Raw genomic sequence first — 20,182 nt, forward strand, 5'->3', positions numbered from 1 at the left:
CCAATCAGTCAACCCTTACAAAAGACCCAGGTGAAGGGTAGGATGGGGGCATGGCTTCTGTCTTTGTGCCCATTCAAGGGGGATGTATGTAATGGGGTGAGTGGTTCCCTTTTCAATATTTCATACTGGCACAGGCTTGCAAGTGACAGTGGGGCAAGTTTTAATACTGAGTGTTTCATAATTTCTGATTTTGAAATCTTCATAAAAAAAAACAAACAAAAAAAAACACTTAATCCTAAGTGGACACTGCATTATTGCAATTCTATGTCACTGCTGGTTATGAATACAATAAAAAAAAACTCAGTGTTTAAGTTTTTTTTTTTTTTTTTTACTAGAAGCTACATCAAATTATTTCATAACTAAAGAGAAATACAGTCTCACTAGATAAGAATGCCCAGATAAGAATATGGTCTTTCACAGTCTTATCTTATTAAGTTGAATCCACCATATCCTGTTGCAAGGTCTATTGCTTCATCAACCGCTACCTTAAAGCTACGCCCCACTTTGTTTAGTTTATTGGGTAACGTCAGCGCTGTTTGACGGGAACTGTGTGTGTCAGGGGGGAGGTTATAGCTTCAGGACTGATAGAGATGCAGTATTGCATCAATTCATGGCTCATGAATTAAAGAATAAAAGCATTATAATACAATAACGGTTAATTTATCTAAGAAGTGCTGGTAGATGCTGAAGTAGGTAAGTGTATATATTTGTTTTCTGCAGTATGTATATTTGTAAACTATTTTAAAAAGTGAAGTAGACAAACATTTTGCTAATGCCTGGTGTCTGGTTGATACAATGCTGGATGCACAGACCTTAGCTGGCAACAATCTTGAACTACCTATCCTAAGGTACAGTAACAGTAGACAGTCCAAGATTAGCAGATTGATATGTAAAATCAGTCATTAGTTTCTTAGAAGTTTTACAAAAAAATAAAAGATTTATGTCAGGTTTTACAGAGCCCGATTAGTACTGATCTTAATGTTAACAGAGGTAGACCAGGATTAGTGCTAATTGAGGTGTGTGATGTAAAGTTTAAGATGTACAGTAGTTTATTTTATGTAATGATGTTGTTACCAACAAATAAATACCATGAAATGTGACTGTGGCAGGGTGGAAGTCCTGCCGGTGTAAACAGGTGCAAATTTGGCAGAGATGAGGTTAACTCTGTCCCTGTCAACAATCACAGATGTGGCCATTCCCTAATTAGGTAATTTAGTGCGAATTGGGGAATGGCTGCATATATAAAAAGGCAGAGAATTTGTTTGAAGGAGATTAGGGTGGGTTTTGAAATGCGTGTAACTGTGTTTTTTTTGGAATGTGTAGTGAAGGCGAATGCCCAGCCTACATGTTATTATTTAGTTTGAATCTTTTATTTTGGCCACTGTGCTTTGTTTATTTGTTCCTGTTTTGTTTATGTTTAAATAAAGTGTGCGACAGCGCTTTAAAACTGCATGTTCTGTCTGTGGGTTTGCTTTCCTGCCGCTGACCAGCCTTGGCCATAATGCTACCCTATATGGTGTCAGTGGTGGGATAATGCCCCCTAGTGAGCCAGAGACAAACTTACACCTATTTACACAGCCCTGCCACAGTGAGTAAAACACATGACTGTGTAGAAATTGTTATCAGACTACTTAATGGACCATGATCAATTATTATTTAATGTTTCAGCAGGCATATCCGTACCTACTAGCAGTTAATTATTATCAACAACTCAAATGGATTGCTTACAATCTTCTCAGCCCAGCTATAGGACAAGAAAACTAAATTGGCTTAAAAATTAAAGTGTGCTCCATTTTACCGGTGAAGTCCACTCAGAGTTGAGAGGAAAAAATATGTTTAAGGTACGAGGAGTGGGGTTAATCAAGAGTTGTTTTTGGATTGTAAGACTTTTTCATGTTACAATATGGGCATGGACTTACCTAAATGCTAAACATCCATACAAATCATAGATAACAACCTATGGCAGGAGTTACCCAACTGGCTTGTATATGAATAGGGTGATGATTATCACTGAAAATGTTCCATTTGATGGGTGATAAAAATGATCGTGAATACTGCATGATTTGTGGAACTACTATACTGTAGCTATATAAATGTACAGTACTTTCCCATATTGAAAAATAACTTTCCTGTATAAAGTGTTTAAGGCAGTGGTGGTGGTGGACAGTGATGGGTATCTGTAACAGTTACTGTGAACGCAGCCTTTATATTTCTCATTTACAGTCCTCGCAAATATTTAATCTAAAGCCAAGTACAGGCCTACACCCTAAGATCTCTTCGACGGCTGACCCGAAGGTGTAGCTGGGGGAGATGGGCGTGTTGAGCAGGGACGCTTTGTCCGCATCCGGGACCCTGGCCTGGGAGAGCCACCCAACCACAAGGGCTCCCAGGTTACGTCCGATAGTTTGGCCACTGTGCCAAGCTATGCAGAGCAGCTGGTCATTCACCAGCCTCAGCTCATTCATAATTTGAGGAGAAGGCTGGGCAGACAGGTCCTGCAGCAGCTGCGATTGGTACACAGACAGCAGACCAACGGTGTTTGCTAGTCTTGCTGCCAGTGTCCTCGCGCTGTATGCCCTTTTTAAGTGCATCTCAGTGACCCTACACTGTTTATTTGGGCAGAAGAAGTCACAGGACCGCGTTGAAATAGTCTGCACTAAGGCAACCACCGCAGAATCAACGGGCGGGAAATGCTGGAGCACCAGCTTCTCCACGCCCTGGAGGGCATACAATGCTTCCACCCATCTGGAGCAAGTGGGCACTGATGCTGGGCTGCCCCACAAAGACTGCAACTCCTACACAAAATCCGGGAGGACCGGAAGGGGCTTACATCGCTGTGTGGTCGACACCGAGGTTTCAAAAACCGATCGGCAGACCTGGGTCTCCTTAGTCCAAGGGATCTGGACCCGGGCAGCAGCTCTGCTCACAAGGGCTGCTAGCTCGTCCACCAGCGGACCGCTAGGAGCCCTCTAAACAGTTCCCCCTCCGTTCCCCCCTTGAATTTGCCTTACTCCATGGAGGCAGCCAGGGACACGACATCGTCTTGCTCCTCCTCAATCAGCTGAGACTGCGGGAGAGCAGGGACCCAGTACCCCAAAGTCTCCAGTACCCCAAAAGCCAGAGTGGGTGCAGGGGGAGCTGTCAAATTGACAAGACGCTCCAACAACGACTGCTGATTTGCAACGTGCTTGCTGGCTGCGTCATTTGTGCCCGTAAGGGTGACACATCTGCATTGGGCGAGTTCCTGCGCTAATTCGGTTTCTTGGTCTTGTGCTCTGGAGAGCGAGACACAGACCGAGAACTGCGACTCGCAGACGGCTCAAGCGAGGGGCTCCTCGAGAATGTCAGCAAAGGCCACGAAGAGCCAGAGGAGGTGGAATGACCTTCAGCGCGGTCTGCCCTCTTAACGCTGGACTTTTGAAAGCTAGCACACACAGCTCAAAAGGTGGGATCTGCCAGCGCTCGCTGGGCATGATCAGTGCTCAGGCATTGGACGCACAAATTGAGGCCGTCCTTTGGAGGAGGCTGGTCCCACATCTTACACAATCGTGGAACGACATTGTACGGATGGATAAATGTGCAGGGTGCTCTGCACGGGAGTGCGGTGCACCTGTACCAAGCACAGGGTAAGAAACTGGTGCTACGCACGGGAGTGCTAAGTACCGAGGTGTACCGGGCATGGGGACACTGAGGAAGTGCATGGGGATGCACGGGCACCGAGCATTGGGCACTATGCACGGGGCACCGAGGGTGCTATGCACAGTAGTACAATGCACGGAGGTGCTTAGTGTACCGGGGCTACGCACAGGAGTGCTATGCAGCGGGTAATGCACGGGGCACGGAGTACCGATGGATGTACGGGGTACTATGTATGGGAGTGCTATGTATCACCGAAAAGGCCCAAAATGCTATGCACGAAGAGCTATGCATTGGGTAAATGTGCTATAAGCTGCCGAGCCGGAGCTACGAGGCCAAAAAAAACCTAAAAACAAAAACACAACTCGGTTTGGCACAACGCGTCAACGCGGACCAGAAACCGAGACACAAAACAATTTGTGGAGGACAAAATCCAAAATGGACAAGGCTGGAAACAGCAGCCGCCACTTCTCAGCCACCAAAACCACACAGCCATGTGATTTAAACTATACGAGAAACTACCGTTGCATGCAATGGAAGGGGCAAGCAGGCTTCCAAGGAGGAATAGCGAGATACTTTTATACCAAAAACAGTCTCCGAAGAGAAAGAGATTCTCACAAAAACAGAGCAAGTGAAGACACGTCTGCTCAGGTTGGAGTGAGGAATCAAATGGCGAAGGTTGCTGTGTGATGTAGTGTCTTGTTCCAGAATGCAACAGACACGTGGTTTTAAATATGTGCTCGGGTCATGTGACACAAGGGTAATTTCCCAACTTGTAATGGTTGACATTTCGAGATTGAAAAGGAACAGGTGATTACAGCTGGATTATTAATATTATTAATTGTGTTGTTGTTGTTGTTGTTAATGTATGTATGTATTTTCTTATAACAGATGCCCATATCCAGGTCGACTTACAGTTCTTACAAAAAAACACATTACAAAACTCTGATCAGTCCAGACACGGAGCAATAGCGGTTTGATAAGTGGTACACGGTTAATATTGAGAGAGAGAGAGAGAAAAAAATGATGTTACTGTAACAGAAAATACAGTCGAAAAATGTAATCATAAACTCACTTCCCAGCAAACAGCACAGCATAGGTATGTATGTTTGAATTCCGTAGAATCTGTGATGGCCCTTTAAATATTTAGCTTATTAGCCGTGCTAATGCCTGTGATAAAGATAAACATTAGATACAAATGTATGCATATGCGCAAATTTCATATGCTTAAGCACAAAATTATTTGAATTGCTCCGAAGGCCAAATTTAAATGAAAATGGCTACGTTTTGCGTTAAGCGTGACAGGCTTGCAATGCACAGAATGTTTCCATTACATGCGTTTAGCTAAGTGCCCTATCCTCAGCAACACTGGCAAAAGGTGCAGTGCCCAAGGGCTCAATCCGTAAAATATCCCTGTAGTTGCATTCTCCAAATCCCTTTCCATGCCACTCACCCGGTAATTCCACACTCAAGTACAAGGACACAATTGATTTTTCTTTTATTTCTCATTGATATCAGAAGTATACTTTGACACCCACGATCTGCATTCCATGCTGATTATTATTTATTTATTTGCAGACGCCCTTATCCAGGGCGACTTACAATTGTTACAAGATATCACATTATTTTTACATACAGTGCCTTGCGAAAGTATTCGGCCCCCTTGAACTTTGCGACCTTTTGCCACATTTCAGGCTTCAAACATAAAGATATGAAACTGTAATTTTTTGTGAAGAATCAACAACAAGTGGGACACAATCATGAAGTGGAACAAATTTATTGGATATTTCAAACTTTTTTAACAAATAAAAAACTGAAAAATTGGGCGTGCAAAATTATTCAGCCCCCTTAAGTTAATACTTTGTAGCGCCACCTTTTGCTGCGATTACAGCTGTAAGTCGCTTGGGGTATGTCTCTATCAGTTTTGCACATCGAGAGACTGAAATTTTTGCCCATTCCTCCTTGCAAAACAGCTCAAGCTCAGTGAGGTTGGATGGAGAGCATTTGTGAACAGCAGTTTTCAGTTCTTTCCACAGATTCTCGATTGGATTCAGGTCTGGACTTTGACTTGGCCATTCTAACACCTGGATATGTTTATTTGTGAACCATTCCATTGTAGATTTTGCTTTATGTTTTGGATCATTGTCTTGTTGGAAGACAAATCTCCGTCCCAGTCTCAGGTCTTTTGCAGACTCCATCAGGTTTTCTTCCAGAATGGTCCTGTATTTGGCTCCATCCATCTTCCCATCAATTTTAACCATCTTCCCTGTCCCTGCTGAAGAAAAGCAGGCCCAAACCATGATGCTGCCACCACCATGTTTGACAGTGGGGATGGTGTGTTCAGGGTGATGAGCTGTGTTGCTTTTACGCCAAACATAACGTTTTGCATTGTTGCCAAAAAGTTCGATTTTGGTTTCATCTGACCAGAGCACCTTCTTCCACATGTTTGGTGTGTCTCCCAGGTGGCTTGTGGCAAACTGTAAACGACACTTTTTATGGATATCTTTAAGAAATGGCTTTCTTCTTGCCACTCTTCCATAAAGGCCAGATTTGTGCAGTATACGACTGATTGTTGTCCTATGGACAGAGTCTCCCACCTCAGCTGTAGATCTCTGCAGTTCATCCAGAGTGATCATGGGCCTCTTGGCTGCATCTCTGATCAGTCTTCTCCTTGTATGAGCTGAAAGTTTAGAGGGACGGCCAGGTCTTGGTAGATTTGCAGTGGTCTGATACTCCTTCCATTTCAATATTATCGCTTGCACAGTGCTCCTTGGGATGTTTAAAGCTTGGGAAATCTTTTTGTATCCAAATCCGGCTTTAAACTTCTCCACAACAGTATCTCGGACCTGCCTGGTGTGTTCCTTGTTCTTCATGATGCTCTCTGCGCTTTAAACGGACCTCTGAGACTATCACAGTGCAGGTGCATTTATACGGAGACTTGATTACACACAGGTGGATTCTATTTATCATCATTAGTCATTTAGGTCAACATTGGATCATTCAGAGATCCTCACTGAACTTCTGGAGAGAGTTTGCTGCACTGAAAGTAAAGGGGCTGAATAATTTTGCACGCCCAATTTTTCAGTTTTTTATTTGTTAAAAAAGTTTGAAATAGCCAATAAATTTCATTCCACTTCATGATTGTGTCCCACTTCTTGTTGATTCTTCACAAAAAATTACAGTTTCATATCTTTATGTTTGAAGCCTGAAATGTGGCAAAAGGTCGCAAAGTTTAAGGGGGCCGAATACTTTCGCAAGGCACTGTACAATTACATTATTTTTTTACACATTATTTTTACATACAATTACCTATTTATACAGCTGGGTTTTTACTGGAGCAATCCAGGTAAAGTACCTTGCTCAAGGGTACAGCAGCAGTGTCCCCCACCTGGGATTGAACCCACCACCCTCTGGACAAGAGTCCAGAGCCCTAACCACTACTCCACACTGCTCATACTCCACACTGACTATGCCATGCAGGTGTGGTAGGAGCAGGGTGCGTGGTGAGGGGGGGGAGTTGGAAGGGGCTTTCAGCAGGAGTATGAGTAAGGGATACACATGTGCAGACTGCATCCATAGGCAGCGTTCTTGGCGGGCTCCATGCTGAGATCCCCGTCCTCGGGGCTTCCAAATAGAGAAGTGTTTTCAACATTGTGGGTTTGTTTTTTCTGTAAATATGTTTATGTTTAGTGTAAGGAGCACAGGTCGGAGCTACTCAGAACACCGGCTGACAGGCGTGTTTCTGTAAAATGAAAAGTGGAGTTTGATGCTACAGAGATATTTTGTCCATCCCCATGTTGACACTGATAGTTAGCAAGTCGCTACAATATATTTTTATTTAAGTTATATGTTGAGTAGCCTACACTATCCCGTGGTCCATTGTTTCCTTTCTCCATTTAGTAGCTTATTTATATATTTGTGGGGGTGGGCATGCAACTTCGGGGGTGCCAATGCTACCGATGTGTGTTGAGCTTTGATTCTGCATTCCATGTGCAGGTTACATTTGAATGTAGACTCGTCTGAGGAATATTGGTATGTACTGTACACCTATGATAGCTGCTTGGCAGGATATTGTTAACAGTCCATTGTTGTGTAGTATTCCAATTCTGTGCATTCACGCGTAGCTCTTTCTGCTATATTGGTAATGAATGTGCAGGTGGTTTTGTGAGGCACAAACACATTTACGAATTGAGCAAAAAACTGCTATTTTCCAACTTCACGCAACTGTTTTGTGCCGTGCTGAAAAATAGCAATTTTTGTACAAAAGCACTCATTTTCGAAAATGTGCATGGCATGTGTCATCCTTACGGGCCAAATGATGCAGCTGTCAGCTTGATTTGAAGTGGCTTGCCTAACATACCACTCAAATAAGGGTGTGTGGATGTGCAGGCAATGACGATAGCAGCTTTTCCACAGAAGGAATGTTGGCTAGCTGGTACAGGTCTGAATTTCCATGAATGTCACTTTTTACATCACTGAGTAGTGAGTACTGTATATACACTTAAGTTTTCATTCTGTGGAGAGGCTTTAAAGAGTGTGCTGGAGGCCATCATTGTGGCCATTTACTTGTGTTTTCAATTCCAGGCAAGTGTCAGAGGCACCTAGTTCTGCGGACCAGGATTTTGAAAAAGAACAGAGATGTCACTTTTCCTCCTGCTGACATTTCTTCTTTTGGAACTTGACAATGGAGGCTGTAACAATGAAGGTAATGGCATAATCACAGTGTTGGGTCACTTTTGATCTTTTGTAGCCGTTAGACAGCTTCATGCTATGTTTTACAATCGTGCTATAAATACTATGGGCTACCAGATTCTCAAAGCTATTTTTTCTATATTGTCATGAAAAAATGTAAGAAAGTTACCAAACCAGAAATAAATAACGTTGGAACTTGTAAACACTCTTCACTGTTTTGCTTTTTTGGGTTTCTGTTGTATTTGGTGTTTTTTTTTCCTTTAAAAAACTAATGATGAAGTAGCTAAATGTTATCACACACTCCATCCACTTTTCACCATGAGAAATCTACCATAACCATTGTTTAGTTAAAAAAGTAACAAATACTGAGTAATTGTTTGGAAAATGTAATTACAGTGCTCCCTCGCTTTAAGGCTCTCGGATATAACGCTCCTACAGCATGTCCCCCAATTCCCTATACTAATATTGCATGCAATATTTCTACAGTAAATACAGTACTGGTGTTGTTCAAAATGTAAACAACTCACTCTAACCGTTTCTGCCTCTCCCTTTTGATACAGTATGTGAACTGAAAAAAAGCTGCGCTGGCACTTTATAACACAGACATCTTATTCAGCATTCGTTTTATAACTAAATAAATATTAGGCCTATTACGTCGTTATCTTTCCTAATGTATTTAGTTTTTTGCTGCGAGAGGAGCTGTGGCTTTCTCCGGGAGACGAGACGCTTCAGCTTCGCTTGAGCCCCGCTCCGGCAGCCGAACCTGGGGCAGCCCATTCCCTCTTCCTGTCTCCCGACCCTCTTTGTTTGCTCTTTGTTTGCTTGTCTGTCGCTTCGGACTTAACTCCCGACCACCGTTTAGCCAGGCTATTTATAGTTTAAACACTGCTAATTAAAATGATCCACGAGTGGGAATGTTACCTTTTTTGGTAAAAAATATAGCGTTGATTACATGGTGCATTATGCATGGTTAATTCACGGAAAGTTACATTTTTGCTTCACTATGTGTGCATTATAGAGAGGGAGTTATTTTATTTTGTATTTTAGTCAGATATGTGTCCCGCACCTCCTGCCCCATTTATAACGCTCTTTGGTTACAACGCTCATTGTGTGTCCCCCGAAACCCGCGTTATAGCGAGGGAGCTTAAGGTATCGATTTAGGCAATAGAAGCCGAAGAAAAGGGCTTTACCATCTGGTGAGGCCTGCCCCATGACGGTAAAGCCGTCTTTAGAGGGTTATATTACTATTAGAATACCGCTGTACAAAAGAGACGGCTCCGTTGCAAGGAGCGTATATCGGGCTTATATCTCTGTGTGTGATTACGTCACCTACCAGCCCTACTGCTGCCTTCCCCCGTGCACGCTACAGTATTATATGTAGCCGGCTTGGTATTCATTTCATTTTGCTGCTGTACTGTTTAAGCCTACTGTACATATCGTATTTATTAGGCTATTATATATATATATATATATATATATATATATATATATATATATATATATATATATATATATATATATATATATATATATATTCGAAGTACAGTGCCGTGAAAAAATATTTACTCCCTCTGATTTTCTGCATTTTTGCACATTTTTCACATTATATTTAGTCAGATTTTTTTGTGGGTTGTAGTAGTATATAGAGGGAGTCTGAGAGAAAAAATGACACCAAAGTTTGGTGCTTCTTTCATTTGTTTGGTGTGCAAGGTAATCAATCATGCCATCTTCAGGTGTGAAAAAGTTATTGCCCCCCCAGTTTACTCAACCCAATTAAAGGGATTATTATTATTATTATTATTATTATTATTATTATTATTATTATTATTATTATTATTATTATTATTATTTGTTTATTTAGCAGACGTCTTTATCCAAGGCGACTTACAGAGACTAGGGTGTGTGAACTATGCATCAGCTGCACTTACGTCTCACCCGAAAGACGGAGCACAAGGAGGTTAAGTTACTTGCTCAGGGTCACAGAATGAGGCTGTGTGGTCCAGTGGTTAAAGAACATGGCTTGTAACCAGAAGGTCCCCGGTTCAAATCCCACCTAAACCACTGACTCATTGTGTGACCCTGAGCAAGTCACTTAACTTCCTTGTGCTCCGTCTTTCGGGTGAGACGTAGTTGTAAGTGACTGCAGCTGATGCATAGTTCACACACCCTAGTCTCTGTAAGTCGCCTTGGATAAAGGCGTCTGCTAAATAAACAAATAATAATAATAATGAGTCCATGGCTGAGGTGGGATTTGAACCAGGGACCTCCTGGTTACAATCCCATTTCTTTAACCACCGGACTACACAGCCTCCTTATATATGTTTTACTAAAAAACATAAACCAATTGAAAATATACAAATACATGTATAGTACTTTAATGAACTGTCGAAATATATATCCAAATACAGTAATCCATCGCATATCCGAAAAAGTCGAACGATGAACGAGTCCTGTCTTTACATAATACATACATAAATAAACCTAAGATAAAGAAATACCTCCCCAAAACCTGAATTAAAAAAAAAATGTAGCGAAAAATGTACATATATTCTTAACCTCAAACAAAAAAACAAAACTAACAAAAAACAGGTTGTATCTACAATTGAACTCGGATCTGGAGTTCTAGTCCTGAGAGCTACGCATTATACATGTACGAAGTGTGGAGTAGTGGTTAGGGCTCTGTTGACCTACTGTTGACTGAAAAACCCGACTGTATAATGTATAAATGGGTACCAGAATTTGTATGTAAAATAACTAATTGTAGCTCGCTTTGGGAAAAAAGTGTCAGCCAAATGAATATTATTATTATAAATAAGCGAGAGCACCATACTGCTGATGAAAACCCCGCCCGAACTGACCTTCATTTGACTTGCCTTACAATAAATACCTACCTTTATTCATAAAACCATCAGGAACACTCAGTTTCAAAGTTGTTGTTATTATTTATTTATTTATTAGCAGACAGCCTTATACAGGGCGACTTACAGTTGCTACAAAGTATCACATTACAAAATATCACATTACAGTTATAAAGTACAATAAAATCAGTAGAAAGAGCAAATTAAAATGAGAGAAAAGTAAATAATTATGTTTGAGAGTGATTATGACCAAGAGCAGTTAAACTTAAAAATATTTGGTTATAAGAGTAAATTCCATTAAGAGCAAGTAGTAGCCTAAGTACAATAAATGGATACGAACGATTTCAAATAAGAGCAATTACAAAAAACGTGACTACGGATACCTTTAAAAGTAAAATCAAGTACAATATACAGAAAATATAATTATGATTAAGAGCAGTAGTAGAATACAGCAAAGTGCGGAGCAGTTAAGTGCAAGTACAAGCTGATGCAAGTACTGGTATAATTGGGTGCCATATAGTCCAGTATAGTCGAGAGTTGTGAGGTCTAAAGATGCTGTCTGAACAGGTGTGTCTTGAGGTGCCGAAAGGTGGTCGGGGACTGAGCAGTCCTGATATCCATGGATTGGTCGTTCCACCACTGAGGGGCAAGGGTGGAGAAAGAGCGGGCTCTGGAGGCGGGGGAGTGGGGGGGTGGTGGTACAGCTAATCTGCCATGGGCAGAGGAGCGGAGGGGGCGAGAGGGGGTGTAGGGATAAATAATAGTCTGGAGGTAGGAGAGGGCAGAAAGGTCTAGACAGCGAAAGGCAAGTATAAGAGTTTTTAATTGGACGCGAGCGGCGATAGGGAGCCAGCAGAGGGAGCAGAGCAGCGGTGTAGCGTGGGAGAAACGAGGAAGAGAAAAGACAAGGCGAGCAGAGGTTGGTGACAGAGGGGGTCGGTGGAGTAGGAAGGGATGGGAGCGACAGAGAGAAGGAGATAAATTAGCGATCAGAGATATCGAGAGGAGTGACCAAGAGGGCGAGGGGATCAGTCCCTGGTGAAGACAAGGTCCAATTGATGGCCAGCTGTGTGAGTGGAGGAGGGGGGATGAGGAGAGAGAGAAGGCGAAGGAGTGAAGAAGGGGTAGCAATCCAGCAGAGTGGTTGGGGTTGGAGAGGTGGATGTTGAAGTGACCTAATAGAATGATGGGTGGAGGGAGAGGGGAGGGAGGAGAGGAGGAAGTCAAGCTGATCAAGAAAGTGAGTCAGAGGTCCTAGAGGGTGGTAGAGAACAATGAGGAGGAGGCGACAAGGAGAGATTATTTAGACGGCGTGAAACTCAAAGGTGCTACGGAGAGAGAGAGAGAGAGCAGAGGGGGCAGAAAAGAGCAGGGAGGGACAGCAGAAGTCCTGTTCCCACACCCTGTCCAGAGGGGCGAGGAGATTGGAATAGAATATAGACAGAGGAAAGGGCAGCCAGGTTATTAGGGGAGATCCAGGTTTCAGTGAGAGCTAGGAAGTCAAGATATAGATTAAGTCAGCTTTGTTGGAAGCTGAGTGGCAATTCGATCCATTTTCAAATATTCGATCCATTTTCTAACATATTGTATAATTTTGTAATTATTAAAGCCTTACTATAAGCTACTTAGTAACTACTGTTAATTTACTGCCTTTCATATTGTATTAAATATGTTATTATTTTAAAAAATGTCTGTTTTATAAATGCATTTTTTTACGGTAGGACATACAGACTATTTTTTGTGTGATTCTGGTTTCTAAGTGGTTAATATAGGAGCGTTGATGAAATTGCCTGAGCATTTATTTTACTGTACTCCCTTGTTTGACAATTCCATAATTCACAAATATTTTGTAATTCACACTCAGGCAATTCTGTACAACACTGTGTAAGGACCTTTTACTAATTCACTACCCTTAACATTTAGCATTGTTTTACCATTGTATAGGAATGTGGTGTGGTCTGGAAATTCTGTATGTCAAACTATTTTTTTGTGTGTCTTTCTTAGTCACCCCAACATTCACTCCACACATTATAGCAATCATGAAAATGCTAGTTGATAATGAAGAGCATTTAATTGTGAACTGGAGCGTAAGTGATGTGGTCTACAAGGCAGAAGTAAACATAACCTTTCAGATTCAAGTATCTCGGACAGAAGACACAAACATCATCCACACGGTAAGTAAAAGCATTTTATTTGTATTTTATCAGTGCATGTGGTTATCGGATATCTTAAAACTCAAAAGGGCAAGGTTAACCTCAACTAGGGCAATATTTGTAATTTATATCACAGAAATGAGTGTTTATATATTAGAATCTACCTTACAGTCCCGGTGTCTAATGCAACTGCTGAGCGTAGCTTTCCGTGTATTCGACAGCTGGAAACATACCTACGATCATCCATGACTAAGGCTGAATTTTTCTCAGTTATCATGGATGTCACAATTTCTGTAAGAATACCGCCCTACCCATAAATGAACAGCGTTTAAACCATTTCATCTTCCTCCATATTCAGAAACATCTGACTGACTCTATAGCTCTTAACAATGTTTTGCGTGACGTTTGTGTTGCCAGAGTTGGGATAACTCCTTATTAAGTAACACACTACTGTAATAATATTAATTTTGTCAATAACTAGGTAATATAACACGCTAGTTTTTTAATGGTAGTAATAATATTAATTACTTTCCGCAAAAATAAAATTAGAACAAGCTCGTCTCGTTACATTTTCTCTGTTATACACTTACATTAGTGGTCTTTTCTTTTTTAAAAGCCAAAGTACGTTTCTGATCTGTTTTGTTATGACTGCACACCACGCCAGTTACCATTTGAAGACCTTTTATTAACACCAACACACGCTTATATATCACAATGTAACACTGCCCTCTAGTGGGTGTTTGTTACAACAGTGACGTAACCTGTTATCAGTACATCTCCCTTTTTTATTTTAACAAAAGCATTATATTAAACTAGTTATACTTACAACTGTAATACTGTATAGGCTGATAAATGCAATTATTATTTAATTATTACATTTAATTTTTATCCAAAACCTTTTTGTTTACTTTTACAACTATTAATCGCTTTTTTTTTTCAGTCGTATTAATCACTGTCCATTCAGCATTCCTCTATCAGTCTCTTAGTTTTATGCTGAATTTTGCCGTCTGTCTTTCCTAAATTTGGAATCACTGCTGTTGTCCGACACAGGCGTGCTGTGTGTGTGTAGATTAGTTTTATCCACAGTTTGTGACAGTTATTGAACTGGAGTTTCTTCACTCAGCCTGTTGAGGTCCCAGGTACATTCAGTAGGTGTCTCAGACTTCTTCGAAACACTTTACCATATTCAGTTACTACCTGATATGATCTTATGGTAGTTTCTTTCATTACTTTTGCAACGGGTCCCCACTGTCCACTGCCTCTAATCCTTACAATATCATCTTCGGCCATTGGGCTCAAAGACTTTGCGGATCTATCATACAGCTGTTTCCTTTGTTGCGCTGCCGGCTGTGTGACACTCCTTTTTGTTTCTGGGTTCCAGAGTCTTGTTTGCAGTTTTCGGTTCATTTCACTCTGCAGGAGATTGACCGCTTTCAGGTGGTGGTGTTCTATACGCTAATAGTGCAAGATAGGGATCCTCTGAATTTTCCATTTTACAGTGCCTGCCAAAAGACGTTTTAAAAGTGCATAATTTTGCGCTTTCTTCATCAAGTGGAATTTGGTAAAAAAAAAAAAAAAAAAAAAAAACCCGAAGAAGCGTCGAGTTTTGAAACTAACTTTGCACCAGCCATTGTGCTAGTGATGTCTGTTGGTTGGCAAGCGATGGTGTTCCCTTTTAATCCATGTATTTAAATCCTTTGGGTCTACACAATCTTAGGTCTCCGTTTTTTTTTCAACGATGACCAGTGAATTTACCCACTGGGTTGGCTCTTCAATTCTCTTTACAATTCCCTTGTCAATCAGTTTATTTAGTTCCACAAGCAATCTTTCTTTCATTGTTACCGGCACTTTCCTTGCCGGGTGAATCACCGGTTCTGCATTGTCTTTTATTATACTGCAAACTGGCAAACAGCCAATTCCTTTGAATACTTTGGGAATGTCTCTGGCAATGTCACACGTTAAAAGCGAATTCCCCTGCTATTAACTGTCTTGCTATTTGCAGTAAGGACATCATTATCGATTAAGTGACGTCTTTTAATCAGACATAACTTCTCACATGTTGTCGTTCCCCTTGTACAATTACAAACACAGTGTCTACAGTCTTTCCCTTGCAAGTCACTTTAACTCTGCACGTACCTTTTTTGGGAATCGGCTCCTCGTTATAGGTTCGGAGGTTTACTTGTTTTTTTAAGATTTTGGGTCTGTGCTTCAATTGCAGAAAACGTTGTCATCGGCAGAATGTTAACCTGAGCTCATGTGTCCATTTTTAGTGAAATTATAGTTCGATTCACTTCCAGCGGTGCAATCCATTCATCCTTAGATTCCCGACCATCTGTGTGACTGATCTGATGAACAATCTGGCGTCCGCTTGCTTAAGAGTTGTTTGTTTGATATACTACAAACATTTTAAAAACCTGTTTGACACATTTAATAAATTCATTACCAGACACACAGTTAAATAGTAAGCAACAGTCACAAAAACTGTTTTGCAGAACAAGACAAGAGAAAGAAATATAACGAGTCATATAACGCACTGCTTTCTTTATTAAGTAATAAGTAATTCGTTTTTTTTCTGAAGAAACGAGTAGTGAGTAATAAGTTACTTTTTTCAGTAGTGTGTCTGAACAGCAGAGTACATTGTTTCAAGAGCAAAGCAGCACTCCAAGGTGACCTCTTTAGGTTTTCTCAAAACATTTAAATGTTTTTTTTTTCTTATAAAGATATTGGGAAGGATTTGTTTAGAACTACAGTGAGCTTAGGCTTGTAGAAGTAGCATTCTGAAGATATTATTTTTACTTATTCCTTATGTACAAATATTGAAAAACATATAACATTTAAGGCTAAGTTTTAAATAACGTTTTCTTAATTTTGTGATTTTTAAGAGCAACTATACTACAGTACTCACTAAAAATAACACAGTCCTAACTTGGAATTGGGAGTCCGAGATTCCCTTGGAATGCACATCACACTTCATAAGAATCCGAAGTAATTTGAATGATACCCGATGGAGTGACTGGAGTCCCTGGAAAGCCAACAGTGGTGAGAATCTCATTTTTCATGGTTTTGTATAACTGTTATTAGCAAGAAAAAAAAACAGAGAGGTAGTTGCTGTAGAAATGATTAAATATAATTGGTTGTGTTAGCAAAAGACTGTGTGCTCTAGTAAAGCATGACTCATTACTTCTACCATCCTTCCCTTTTCACACTAGCAATGCCGAGTGTGTAGCACCGGCTCTCGAATCTGACCAGTGGTCCAGGTTTGTGAATTCATGACTGCACTACAAGATCATCTTGGGCAGCAGTGTGGAGTAGTGGTTAGGGCTCAGGGCTCTGGACTCTTGACCAGAGGGTTGTGGGTTCAATCCCAGATAGGGGACACTGCTGCTGTACCCTTGAGCAAGGTACTTTACCTAGATTGCACCAGTAAAAACCCAACTGTATAAAAGGGTAATTGTATGTAAAAATAATGTGTAGAAAAAAATAATATAATTGTATGTAAAAATAATGTGATATCTTGTAACAATTGTAAGTTACCCTGGATAAGGGTGTCTGCTAAGAAATAAATAATAATAATTTCAAATTACCAGTGCAAACCCCACTGGTATAACTCCATTTTGCTCAGGCTTTATATGCTGGTGGCTTTATTAAACATGCCAAATATCTAATTCAATGCAAAATCTGAAGGTTTTAATTATTTCTTTTTATTGCCTCAATTTATGCACCGGTACTGTTTTTTCCCTAAAGGGATCAAGTTTTTATGAAGTCTGTTTTGATGGATTAAATGATGTTTCAGATGTATGGATCCTTTCTAGATTGATTAGATTAATGTTAAAAAACCAACACCAGCCTGCAACATTTTAAAGAGGAGGAAACGCTTAGCCCCTTGGTATGCTTAAACATACATATAATGAATTATTATATCAAAGGTTTGGTTGAAACCAAAGGGCAATTTATATTAGGATGAACCTACTGGAACAATAGGATCCATTTTATTAAAGGTTCATCAAAACTAGATATTCATCTTCATAGCACTGGCCTAAATTTTATAAAGCAGGTATTTTTAAGGACCTCATTTCACTGTATTTCTTATTGTACAGAATAATGTTAATAAGTGGGTCAATAAAGCATTCCTGAGGGAAAAACACCAGCAGGATCAATAGAGGCGGGATTTAAACATTACACTGTTTCAATCATTACAACAGACCCCAGCAGGTTATTAAAGGATTTCAATGTTTTGTTGATTTTGTTACATCTGAATCTTTGTTTTGGCATTGCTACAGTATTTATTTTAGTATTGAATGGTCTTCTCTGTTTTTGTTTTTTTTTAGGAATTGACACCTCTAATGCAACAAAAGCAATTTTGTTTCCCAAAGGCAAGAAAATAGCAAGAAACGGATCAGCAGTATATTTCTGCTGTGTTGCAGGAAAGGATGAACGTGTTACCAGGATGAGTGTTCATAACAAAAATTACTTCTTAATACAAATCAGCCAGAGGACCCAAGCAATCAAAGTGGAATATGATCTACCAGTGTCTTACGGAAATGATATCGATTGCATTGCAACTAAAACGAAAGCAGATCCTTCAATACTTTTTTTTATCAGTAAGTATAACATTATGGGAGTTATTTTAAAAAGAAAACTGCTGGAGGATAATGTCATTCATCACTATTTATATGTTTTTTCTGTATCTCCAATTTAGTAATTTCTACCCCCAAAAAATGGTCACAAAACCAATGAAAAATGTATAGATCCAAAAGTTAAGATATTATATCGTGGCCTGCAAGCTAGTACGACGTGTGCACAAGATATATATCTCATGTCCCCTCCCGGGCTCCGTACTTTTCACCTAAATTTCATATTCTCCACTAGTATATGTTTCAGTCTCAAACCTTTTAGGCGTTTTGTTTTTGACAAGTGCCCAAAATGCTGCCTTAACATTTGGGATGATTGAGCTAAATCAAACAAAAGGTATATTATTATTATTATTATTATTATTATTATTATTATTATTATTATTATTATTATTATTATTATTATTAATAATAATAATAATAATAATAATAATAATAATAATAATAATCATCTAGTTATTAAATGAGTATGCCACATGTGTTGTAACCTATAAATCACATTTTCCTCTCATCCAGGTTGCCATACTCCTGTACAGAGACCATAAACTGACAATGAAAATATTTTCATTATCAGTGTACGGCTTCGGTATGGCAAGTAAAAATGTCAGCACAGTGTGTGTTTGTCCTGTGGGGAAGGTTCCCCTTACGGGACGTGCAAGGGTGGAAACCTGACATTATAGGCGTGACGATGGCCGAGGCACCGAGTTACCGGGTTGCTTAAGCACCGAGTGCACCGATGCAATAGGTGCAGGGAGCATTTTAAGCCTGAAGGTGTCAAAGCACCGAGGCACAGAGCGTGTGAGCACCGACGGCGCCAAAGTGCAGAGGCGTCGAGGTTATCGGGCACTGGGGCACTGGAGGCCCTGAAGGTACTGAGGGCGCCGATGCAGAGCTGTCAAGGCCTCGAAGCACCAAGGATGCCGAAGCACCGAGGCTGAGACACTGGGGCACGGAAGCACTGAGAACACCAAGCACCAAGGGTACTGAGCTGTGTGTCTAGTCTGGGCTGTTTGCAGTCACACAACCAGGAACAGCGCATAGCTTGCAACGGTGTGGCGCGTAGCCTACAGTCAGTTGCAGTCTGGTCTGTGTGCAGTCACACAACCGGTGGAGCGCGATGCTTACAGCAGAGTGGAGCAATCCTCAGATGGTGCCGTCTGGATCGTGTGCAATACGCAACCGGTGCAGCGCATAGCTTGCATCGGGGTGGCACAGCCTACAGATGTGGAAATAGAGAGACAAAAAAGAGACGAGAGAATATATATATTTTTTTTAACCAACACACCGTGGGTGAGTGGGTCGAATACCTGTGGAGTGTACTCTGCAGTAGGGCAAGGTAGAACCAGGCCTAATGGCGGAAGCTGTTGTTGTTATTTTTTTTTTAAACTGCAAGGCAGTAACACACACAGCCACTCAACAGCAAAGCTGGGGGCAGGGTTTTTTTGTAATTTTTCTTTTAAACTGCCAAGACAGTAATAGGCAAGCAGGGGGCAGACTTAGGCCACGCGCAGCGAGTGGGCATGCTGAGCTAGCCCAGAGTCCTCGACTCAACAGTGGGTCCTGCTGGAGGATTACGTCTCTGTTGTCTTAATATTTGTCGTTAAAATAGCTGCAAAAAGCAGAGGAAAAGATTGAACACATGCAGCAAGCTGCAAGGTTAGTAAAAGCAGATTACAATCGCCAGGTGATGTAGGCTGTTGAAAATATTTTTTTTTATTATTTTTTTTTTTTAAACTAAGCGCTGTTGCGCAGTGTTTAAGCTCAGGCCTTCAGCTGCCGAGTTTCTGATTCCGGGGAGGTGGCAAGCCGTTAAATAGATTGCAGGGGAACTGCAGAAAATTAGAGAGAGAGAGCTCTTATAAGAGTCAATCACACAACTGGAAAGAGGTTAGTTATACCTACCTTACCTACCTGATTGTGAGAAGCAAAAGAGAACACGATCTCTGCACAGTGACTACTTATTCCCTCAGTAGGCGGGACCGAGGACGTCACTCCCCGGAGGGGCCTATTGGCATCTCTGATATAAAATGCTCAGTGAATACCTGACCTGTGGCAGGCATATTCCAAAAGTATTGGTTGGTGAACATCTTCGAATTGAAAGGGAACACAATTACATGCCTTGCAAAATAATTTGCCATCTTCATACATTGTTTTTTTCCATACTCTTTAGCCCGTTGTCTTACAGTTATATATTTTGCTACTTTGGATTGAA

At 40.8% G+C, this 20,182-nt stretch overlaps 1 protein-coding gene across 5 annotated transcripts in view; it reads left to right on the forward strand.

Annotated features, from left to right (window-relative positions):
• The first annotated feature begins 558 nt into the window (after positions 1–558).
• Positions 559–20,182, forward strand: part of LOC117420755 (leukemia inhibitory factor receptor-like) — a 45,883-nt gene continuing 26,259 nt past the window's right edge. For 3 of the 5 annotated variants that reach the window (XM_034034361.3, XM_034034365.3, XM_034034366.3), the window contains exons 1-5: positions 559–693; positions 8,221–8,341; positions 13,191–13,360; positions 16,222–16,378; positions 17,668–17,940. In XM_034034361.3, coding sequence (XP_033890252.2) covers positions 8,275–8,341; positions 13,191–13,360; positions 16,222–16,378; positions 17,668–17,940 — 667 coding nt within the window. In that variant the 5' untranslated portion in view covers positions 559–693; positions 8,221–8,274. Of the gene's footprint in view, positions 694–4,545; positions 4,736–8,220; positions 8,342–13,190; positions 13,361–16,221; positions 16,379–17,667; positions 17,941–20,182 lie in introns of those variants that run through there. The other 2 variants (XM_034034364.3, XM_034034362.3) reach the window with 2 other exon arrangements.

This window comes from Acipenser ruthenus, chromosome 1, assembly GCF_902713425.1.
Source record: "Acipenser ruthenus chromosome 1, fAciRut3.2 maternal haplotype, whole genome shotgun sequence".
In the NCBI taxonomy this organism is placed as follows: Eukaryota; Metazoa; Chordata; class Actinopteri; order Acipenseriformes; family Acipenseridae; genus Acipenser; species Acipenser ruthenus.